We start from the raw sequence: 10,319 nt of genomic DNA, 5'->3' as shown, positions 1-10,319 counted from the left end.
CGGCCCTGGTGGCGGTGAGCGGGTCAGTTCAGCCCTGTGCCACACGGGGGCGCCCGCTCCTCCGCCGCTCGGTTTGTTTTCCGGGCGATGCTGCTCTTCTCTTCAAAGCAGAGGAGAGTCGGGGGCTCATGTGTCAACATCCAGGGTTTCCCCGGGGAGGCGTAACGTTCACGTTATTCCAAAGAAGACGAAGAAGAAGAAAAAACCCCGACGCTCCTTTGAGGACCCGTTTTTTTTAATTTTGTCGTTAGCGCCGCTCATCCTCGGAGGCCGCGGCGTCAGTGACCGCTACGACCGGAACGAGGTCCACGGCCCCGGCTGCTTTGACGTTAGCTAACGATATTGTAAACGATGACCGAGTACAAAGTGCGAACAGCGTCTCCGATCATCTAATATCGTCCGGGGGACCCTGTTAGCTTAGCCGGCTAGCCTGGTGATTCGATCGAGATCGCAGGGCAACGCGGCGACACACAACTGCTGACATGATGTTTCCTCAATCAAGGCACTCGGTAAGTGGACGAGTTCAACGTGTCCCCGGTCGGGAAACCGAGGCGACCGCAGCAGGGCTCGAGCTAGCGGCTAAGCTAGCCGCCGACAGCTGACACTAGCACCGCTGGCTGCAGGCAGTCGCTGTCAGCGCCACAGCCGTCTCGCGACGCGCTGTACCGTCGCAACTGAAAGAGAGGCGTCGGCTGGAAGACGTTAACGTAAACCTGGCCAGCTGCGTTGTCGTTAAAACTGCCTCTTTTTAAAAAAAAAAAAATAAAATAAAAAAAATCCGGCTTCGCAAACAGTGCGCCGTTAGCTAGCCGGACTCCGAACAGCTAGCTGGAAGTTGATTGGTCGAATCAGCGAGGGCTACGTGAGTGTATTGTTCTGCCCTGGCTGCGTCCCCACGGAGCAACCACGCTTCCGTGGACACAGTTTGACATCGTCTCCGAAGGAACCGGCCGAGGGAATTCAAATGCGGCCGCAAACGTTTCGACTCGCGTTTGCCAGCGTCGAAACTGCCCCGTAATGGTGGAATATAGAAGAAACTGAGACCAGTCGCAGCTCCTCCAAGGGCCCTAATGAAATGGGTCAATATGGTTATTATAACAGTCTCAAGAAGCCACGACCCGCTGAAGTCAAATTAACTGCATCGATAAGTTGCTGCCAGTGAAGAAAATGACTTTTACAAAGAAGAGCTGTTGAATAATAAACTGTGGGGGGGGGGGGGGGCTTAAGTGAATCAGCACTTGCAAACACTCCCAACAAAAGTGGATGGCCGGAGAGTGGTCAGTTAATTGTTTCTTGGCAAAGAAGCACAAAGTAGACGGGGAAAAATGCCGATAGCATATTTACAAAGTCCAAGGAGACGTTCAGAGATCTCGTTTACACGGAGATACTCAAGTACACTATTTCACATAACAAAGAAAAGTAAATCCTCACATTTCACTTGATCGCTTTAGTCGACTCATTTAGATTTATTTTTTTTTTGCTCTTTTGAAACAAAACAGTGACATAGACATCCATCTGAAACTATGGCTTGAAAGGCACTTTTAAACTTCCGACATGTTTCAGACAGTAAGAATGCCGGAACATCGCGTCACGTTCCTTTTTCTCAAATGTGAATTTATGCTGGATGAGCTAAGTGTCGCTGGGTTCTGGTCACTTTATTTGTGAGATAAGTCAAAGCGTTTGTATCTCCACTTGTACACTTAAGACCGTGTCAGTGGAATTACTCACTAATTTCTGACATTTTATCAACCAGGTGATAAATTAAAGCGATAACTTACATCACTGAGCGGCACCCAGAGCAGAGAAACACAAGCGCTGCACAAGCACGTACACACAAAATGGCACGCACCATTAACCGTAGCGCCACGGCAAACGATTCCGCTAGTGTTGTCGACAGGGTCACAGAGGGTGACATGTGATGTGTCGGGTTAAAAGTGACACATTTATTCTTGGTTAGTTGTCAACATGTGACTGCTGTTCCTCTTTCTGAAAATAGGTCGTATAAAAGAGCTACCTAAGGCGTGGTGACAAGCAAGACGAGTTCACTTATAATTATAAGATTATTTCTTTTTTTGTAAGAGACAGAACATTAATCCGGACTCGCGTCAATTTCCGAGAGATTCTGCGGACGATTGTTTACCGTCATCATCAATAATCTGTCGAGCTGCAATGATTGATCAATGAGTCGGTCATTAGAAAACTCATCTGCAGCAATTTCGATAATTATTAATATCCCAGTAAACTGAATATCTTTTGGTTTCAGACTGTTGGTCGCACAAGTCGAGACACTTGAAGGTGTGGACCTTGGATTAGAGACACATTTCACCAGGGTCACATCAGTAACCCGTTGTTTTGGGTTTTCGCCTGACGACACCCTCAACTTTCACCTTTGACGTAGCGAGTGGTGTCCATTTTTCCGCAAATTGATGCAGTTTGCATTTTTGGATCCAGAGATTCGACCCCTGTGTAACCGCGTGTCTCCATCCTCTCAATTCAATCCCATAATCCCGCTGGAAACCTCTTGCCCTTGTGCCATTTATTTAGACAGTAATGAGGGTTTAGGGCAAAGGATAAACGCTGGATTACAGATTTGGACTGATGTTGTAAAGTGTAGTCTATACACAACCAGACTTCTAATGCCGCCTCTAAATGACTCTCACATATGCTCAGCATGGGCACACTTTAATCTGGCCTTCTGTAAACACAATTCCTCAATCAACACTTGGTCCAGTAATTATCTTTTTGGAAGAAGATTATTGCATCAAAGACATCTGTTAAAGTTATCTGTGCTTGTTTGGATGACTCGTTGCCAGATGATCTCCCTTTTTTCCGGTGTGTAGCACACAAGTCGAACAGAAACTCCGGAAAATGTCCGGTAATTTGGGTCTGGACATTTTCCGGAGTTTGCTGTTCACATCTGAAGAATGCAGCAGGCGATTGTCCGGATCAGAGGCGCTCACAACAGCACGAACAACCAGGTGGCGCCCGGGAAGAGCACCCACTCACTCGCTGTGAATCTTCCGGAGATTTTCCCGTTGGGTTCTCATATGGGCTCATATTTCCAGAAGTTTTTACAAGGGGGCTGGCAGGGAGAAGTTACGGAAAATGTCAGTCGCAACATTTGCGGACATTTGCATTCTCACAGAGAGCCCCTCCTCCGCCTCCCTCTTTATCTCATGTCACACTCACACGCTCGGACATTAAGGCCGAGTTCAGGCTGACCTTCATTTTAAATATCCTCTCAAAGGGTTAATCTCAGGGGTCAAACTGCTGTTTCTAAACAAACCCAAACACACTTTTGTGTAAAGTGCACACACTCATGCCATCTGCTTTCTCAGCAGCAGGACAAAGACAACTTTACACCACTGGCCCGCTTACTGATTCATCTCTCGTTGCACACGTTTAGTTTTTTCGTCAGGCAAAAACCGGGGTATCAGATGACCCGCGTCAAACAGAGTTTCGGTCCAGCAGTTGCACCGATAAATAGAGCTGGAGCAGCCTGTGCTTTCTTTTTTGTTAGTGCACTAAGGGGTTCTCTGTGTGAGTTAATGCAAACTGCTCATGTCGTTGTTTCTTTGTTTTTCTGCAGGCGTCCTCTCAGTCCGGTCAAGCTCTCAAGTTCACCACTTCTGACTCCTGTGACCGCATCAAGGATGAATTCCAGTTCCTCCAAGCACAATACCACAGGTAGGCAGTAACACACAAACACACACACACACACACTCTCTCGCTGAAAACGAGGGACGTCCTAATATATCGCACACCATCATTACAGGAACTTGCATGTTTACGCTCCGAGCTCCATATTTACAGATGTGTGACACTTGATGGCATTAAAAGATTAGCGATGAAATGTGCACATACCACAATTATGTGAGCAAATATTTCTGTTAAGATATGATAACGTTTTCATTGCCATGTTTTACATCTGAAATTTATACTTTTTTCATGTCCTGTAGAAAAACACAGGCTATATTGTGCATCCTTCACTTCAATTCTTTTTAGAATCCAGCCGATGACATTCAGTTGAATATTTTCCTCTAATGCGTCTTTATATTCTCTTTTAACAGTTTGAAGTTGGAGTGTGATAAATTGGCCTCTGAAAAGTCAGAGATGCAGCGTCACTATATCATGGTAAGTCTGTGATGGTCTCCTTTCTTCACTTTTCTTTTTAGTCGATGAATCTGATCTTGTGAAATATACCAAGATACTTGGTGACGTAGTTTGCAGTGCTGTTTTCAGTTTTCTATTTCCAGTGACACATGTTATCGCCTCTAAACATATAGAGTCTATAGTTGTGCGTTGACTTTTCGCATCACATTACTCGCGCAAGTTTGGACGCAGGGTAATTTGTGCTTAGTAGTAAAAAAAGGCAACTCGCAAATATTCGCCAATTCTCTTTCGGACGAGGACATCTGAGGTTGGGACATTCTCAACACTAATTCGCTCTTGCGCCATTACGTCATGCAAATAGCTCGAGTTCAAATATTTGAACTCAAGCAGGTGAAGCGACTTTCGCGTCGCCTGGCGCTAGAAACGCAGATATTTCATCATCATTTTCTTTTATTAAGCTGAAGTACACGTATTCTTTCTGTGCTGTATGTGTAAAATACAGAACAGCAGTTTGTATGTGTATGTGTCCTTATATAAAACAGTACAGAAGTTATGTTTCAGTTTTTTATAATCTTTGTCGCTCTGTTTATTGCAGTACTATGAAATGTCCTACGGGCTGAACATTGAAATGCACAAACAGGTAATTACCCTCCACCATAAAAAAAAATTCTTGTATGATCTCAGCTCTTGTAGATTTCTCGTCTAAACTTTTACATGAATGTTTCCTTTGCAGGCTGAAATAGTGAAGAGACTGAATGGGATTTGTGCTCAGGTGCTGCCTTACCTGTCACAGGAGGTAACAACGCTGACGTTTTCTTCTCAAATGTGTCGGACTAAATAATCATGTCCAGCTATACATTTTTTATAATGAAAAAAATATCCAGGTAGTCCTGTGTGTGTGACCATGTCGGGTCTTTGTTCCAGCATCAGCAGCAGGTGATGGGCGCCATAGAGAGAGCAAAGCAGGTCACACCTCCTGAGATGAACTCTATCATACGGGTGAGCATCATTATATATATATGTACATGTTTCTTAGTTTATTATGCCCCCTTTTCTTAAAATTTTTATATCATGTAAAGATTATAAGATTATAATTTCATTCCGCATTTTCAGCATTCCTTCAGTGTTGATTGTTCAGTAGTTTTTATCAAGAACCGACTTCCTGATAATTAAAAACAACAACGTTTTCCTCTCAAAACTAAATCTATCCCCGTCCACACGAGCGCTTTTGCTCCGTATCATTAGTAGTCTCAATCCATACTAACACGCCTGTTCACCGTTCACTGAACACGTGCGTGAACGGTGTGGACAGGAAGCCGATTGTCTCCTCTGCAGCCAGTTGCTGAGTTACAGAAAATAATAATAACGTTACCGATGGTAAGAGTTCACAACGTTTTGCTCTTCTACCTCTGGTAGTCGAGACGCTGCCGATAAGAACCATTCAGGAAGTTAATGTGGGGAGATCATTTGCAAACATCTCAGTTTTTTGCCAGTTCCACACAACAACATTTCCTTGGAGTTTTCAAACTAAAACGGGACCGGGAGTGTTTCCAGACGTCTCCGCTTCAGGCGCTCAAAACGCACAAATTTAACTAATACTGGAAATATGGCTCCTCCCACAGAATAGCTTGAGCTAATCAGCTGACAACTCCATTTTGTCTGTGTGCTTTCAGCATCAGCTGCAGGTGCAACACCTGCCCCAGCTCCAGGGCCTGGCCCTGCCCGTGACCCCGCTGCCCCTGGGCCTGACCCCTCCCAGCATGCCCGCCGTCTCCTCCAGCTCCGGCCTGCTCTCCCTCTCGTCCATCCTGGCCAACTACTCCCACGGCCAGGCCCAGGCGGTGAAGGAGGACAAGGCCCGGGAAGCCGCCGAGAGAGCACCCAGAGGAGAAGACGGGGACAAGTCAGACTAGTGCCGACGGTGCGAGGAGGTTTGGAGGGAGGTGGTGGGGGGGGGGGGGTGTATCATAAAAAGAAGGGTGAAACTGTAACTGTAAACGGAGATTGATGTAAGTCTGGCTGCCTGTCTGAGTGTTGATGTAGAAGAGTAACCGCAGGGATGATGACAAAGCAGAAAAGACGGAGTTGAAGCTTTCAAATGTGTAGAGAACGAAACTGCTGAGTGGCTGAGAGTGAGAGTTCTTATTTAGTGGTAATAGACTCAGTTCAGGCTTCTAGACTTAGAATAAATGCTTTTTTTTCTTTTTTTCTTTTAGTGTAAGCCACTGTTGTTAGGCTTAACCGAGATACGTGTTTTCCCATTTGGAGAGAGAGCGCTGAGGCTGAAAGCTTAGAGCAGTCTCCCTCACGTGGATCTGCCTCTCACAGGTTTTCGTTTTTCTTCTTGTTCTTATCAGATCTGAATTCAATGTTCTTCTTTTTTAAAAGTCCCTCTGATTTTTTTTTATTACTGGCTCCTATCTGTCAGTCACCAAAAGGAGTTTAAACAACATCTCAGCTCTAACTCAAAACTCCTTTCTCGTCCTCGCATGACGTACAATAGCTCAGTATTCTCCCCCCCCCCCCAAATGTCGAAAAGGAGCTGCTGCACCAGAGCCAAATTAAATCTTAGTCGGATGTTTAAAGGGACATTTCACTCGTCACTCTGCATTCAATCCCTTCGAAGTCGAAACCATTCATTTCCATACCAACCACTGGATGCATTGCCTTGTACTGTGTACCTCAGTCCCAGATCAATGGGATTTCATTCCATCAAAAACCCTGTAGTTTGTAGAAATGGCAGTATGCCCAACTTTGGGGGGGGGGGGGTTAATTTGCTTCATATGCCGAGCTGCTGCTGCTGCTGCTGCTGCTGCTACACGCGCTACATCAAATGGACCATGACTCGTCTTTAAACGACAAGAATAAAAAATTTTAAAAATTGACTTTATTTTGGCATGTTGTTTTGGTGAAGTTAAAGACAGGCTATAGTTAGTCTCTAAATGTCTGTGTGTGTGCTCGAGTGAATGTGATTAGAAAGAAGAAAGAAAAAAAACCTTTTAATTAAATTTTCTTTTTCTTAAGCACCTTTTTGTATTTTTCTCCCCCCTCTGCGTCGGCCCCTTTTCCCCCCATTTGCTTGTTCATTGTTAAATCGAACCTGAACAGGATCTGAACTTCAGAACCAGATGGCCGAATCCAACAAGACGACTTCTGTGTTTCTGTAAGTTAGCAGAGCTGAGACTGTATCGAGCATCTGTCTTTTCCTATCTTGTGTGTGAGGGATCGTCCCCAATTTTACTCTTTTTTTTTTTTGATGAAGAATGTGTGGGAGTGAGTGGCTGAAGCTCTGCAAGCAACAGCTAACATGCGTTCCCTTAAAAAAAAAAAAAAAAAAACATTTTTACAAAGTTATTTCAACCAGAATTTGTGTTGGCGATCAAATTCTTGTGCCCCTTATTCACACACACACACACACACACACACACACACACAAACCAAGCTGGTTTTTATATTCAGCACATTCTCAAACTAAATCTGTGTCCCAGCTCCATACTAAATACCAATTCCAGAAAGTTAATGCTATCTTCTTACCTTGATAGTATAGTATTCCTGTAATACCGTGGCTGAGACCTCATGAAAATCCGTCCATAATGTTTTATTTTATTACTACTGTGGGAGTAATCACGCCCACAGGGATTGGCCAACTCTTCTTTTTCTTTCCTAACATAACAATGCGTGACATTAAGAATTCCTTCCAGGAGAGACTGTCTTAAAAAAAATATCCCATTATATATTTATACACGCTTATTATCTCTTCACTCCAAAGCAGGTTAGTGTGTTCACATTGTGAAAAAAACGCAGCTTGATTTGTGAGTGAGCCGATAACGGACATTATTTTCTGGTAATGCACAAAGTAAATGGAGGAGGTGGTCACAGCTGTCAAATACAAAACCAACATCAACAACCTTTGATCATAATTGGAATAACATTTTGCCGTCTTTCTGAACTTAAATTTGCTGCGGTTTTCTAAAGCTGCACTTCATTTTACATGGGACGTTTAAAAAAACAAAACAACCGCAGTTTACCAAAAGTGCTGAAAATAAAAGAATATAGAAACATGTATGTATGAAAAAACAGGAAGGTGCAAGAAAACATTAAACATCTGGAGAATATTTTGAGGATGGAGATATTGCACAACAGCAGGTGAACTCAAGATCTCAGTGGGTCTTAAACAACGTGTCCAGGGTCTGAGCAGTTCCAATGTGAGAAGGTCGGACCTTCCAGAGATTAGGGGCAACGAGGCGAGCGGTGAATCCCTTTATCGTTAGTATGAAAACTTTGAAGTCCTCTGACTTATTGAATAATGGCTGCAAAAGGCAGCGTAATATACAGGTTTGGTGTACAGTGAATGCAGTCAGTATTTCGTTTGGAGATGCGACACCAGAGGGCAGCAGCGCTCTCTCATCAGTGTCAAGAGGCTCACAAGGCTGACATCCTGTCCTCCTGCTCCCAGGGCCGAGCACCGGCTCGCTGCAGGTGTTTGTCATCCCCCCCCCCCCCCCCCCCCGTAATGTGAGCGCTCTCCAGAGCTTTGACAACCCAACTTTTTATTTTATTTTATTTTATTATTTTTTTTCAAATGTCTGAGCACGTTCCAAGATCGCCTCATGAACCTTTTCCTCTCTCTATTTTTAATTTTTTTAAAAAGCACTTGGGGTCGCGGCTCGGTGCGCGCTCGTTTTCACCCTCCGCCTGCAGGGTTTCCCTCCCTGGAGATTTGGACTTTGACATACGAAGCGCGAGAACGGGATCAGTTCGTCCTCCGCGCTCTGTACGCCGACGTCGCTCTCCGTAGACAAAAAACCTCCTGTGGCAAAACTCAGACATATGAATGGTATGTGTGTTTGTTTTTTGCTGTGAAGGGCCAATTTGTATACATATGAATATATCAATATACATATTTTTTAAAGCATTTTTGTATGTTTCAAAGCTGCTTTTTAACGTGTGTGTATCATGGAAGACGTAAGTGTTGTACGTGTGCATTACGGGGCCTACAGTACGAGAGGCACAATGTTGTATACCATGTCGTTTTTCCTGTTTTCTCTCTCTCTCTCTCCCATTCTCTCAGTAGGCAGTGACACTTAACATTGTTTTCTATGTTTGTAAATGTTTTATTCCCTTTTTTTTTCTTCTTTTTTTTTTTGGTGCAAACAAAAAAAAACAAAAAAAACAGTTTCATGTGTTTAAGAACACAAACTCATTTTAAAAATACCTGGGGCAAAAAAAAAAAAAAAAATGTAAACAAGCAACTGTGTACTCTTAATGAGAATGAATCAAACTTTTAGCAGTAAGGAAGCTTCTCTGGTGCCTTACAAATAAAAGATGTGATTGCGAGGCGTCGCTTGTCTATTTTGCATGTGGGGGGGGGAGGAAAGAAATACTTCAAACATTTCTGTAGGACAAAAAGTGCGAGGAGTCCTGAAATGTATCACCTGGGAGCCTGATTAAAATGTCCGGCGTGATCGTCGACTCCTCCGCAGCTTCGTGAAATCGTTTGTTTTGTAAAGGTTCGGTTACTCTCGAGTTCACTCGGACACAAGTCGGCGTCTTGAGGAGTGAATTTGATTACGGGCGTCACGGTGTAAATCAGAAAACAAACGACTACAAAGAATTCCCTTCAGATTAGTAACCGCTCTGGGCGTGAGTCACTGCACAACCACGACCTTGGCTCTGGTTTTTTTCTCTCATCACTCTCATCCCGAATAGTTTTGAAATCCGACAGCAGACACACTTAGCAACTGGTCGGTGAACATTTAGCAGCTGAAAAGACAGACACCTGACTTCAGCGTCAATACTTCCAAGTCGGCCGCATGTGTGACTAAGCGACTGCAAGTTCACAATATCCTACATGAGCTGGTTTAAATAAATGGATCGACCTTAATTCTGTTTCACCCCAAACCTGCGTGCCCATCTCCTCCCGACCCTCGCGTTACTTCTTGTGTGTTTGTGAAAACATGATGAAGTTTTTGGATCTCAAAATTTTAAAAACAAATAATCAACAGCAACAAAAAATTGTTTTCCCACTTTAAAGATATGACATGTTTAGTTTCTCCCCCTATCTCGCAATGGGGAAGAATCCTCCAAAAAATCTTTTTTTAATCCCTTCAACAAAAAATCAAGTCATCTCCCGTGGCCATGGTCCGGACCCATCTTGGATCAAATTCTCATGCAAATCTGCCCATAGCCTTTTGAGTAATCCAGCT

The 10,319-nt window shown here is 44.0% G+C and overlaps 1 protein-coding gene across 1 annotated transcript; it reads left to right on the top strand.

Annotated features, from left to right (window-relative positions):
- The first annotated feature begins 65 nt into the window (after nt 1-65).
- Nucleotides 66-9,450, top strand: LOC118285861 (TLE family member 5-like). The gene is made up of 7 exons (XM_035609761.2): nt 66-509; nt 3,590-3,687; nt 4,071-4,134; nt 4,709-4,753; nt 4,847-4,909; nt 5,038-5,112; nt 5,787-9,450. Exons 1-7 carry the CDS (start codon nt 483-485, stop codon nt 6,024-6,026), a joined length of 612 nt encoding a protein of 203 aa, XP_035465654.1. The 5' UTR covers nt 66-482; the 3' UTR covers nt 6,027-9,450.
- Nucleotides 9,451-10,319: the final 869 nt, after the last annotated feature.

This window comes from Scophthalmus maximus, chromosome 15 (genome assembly GCF_022379125.1).
Source record: "Scophthalmus maximus strain ysfricsl-2021 chromosome 15, ASM2237912v1, whole genome shotgun sequence".
Taxonomy (NCBI): Eukaryota; Metazoa; Chordata; class Actinopteri; order Pleuronectiformes; family Scophthalmidae; genus Scophthalmus; species Scophthalmus maximus.
Note: the sequence above shows the minus strand (reverse complement) of the source record. Positions and strands in the feature narration are given on the sequence as shown.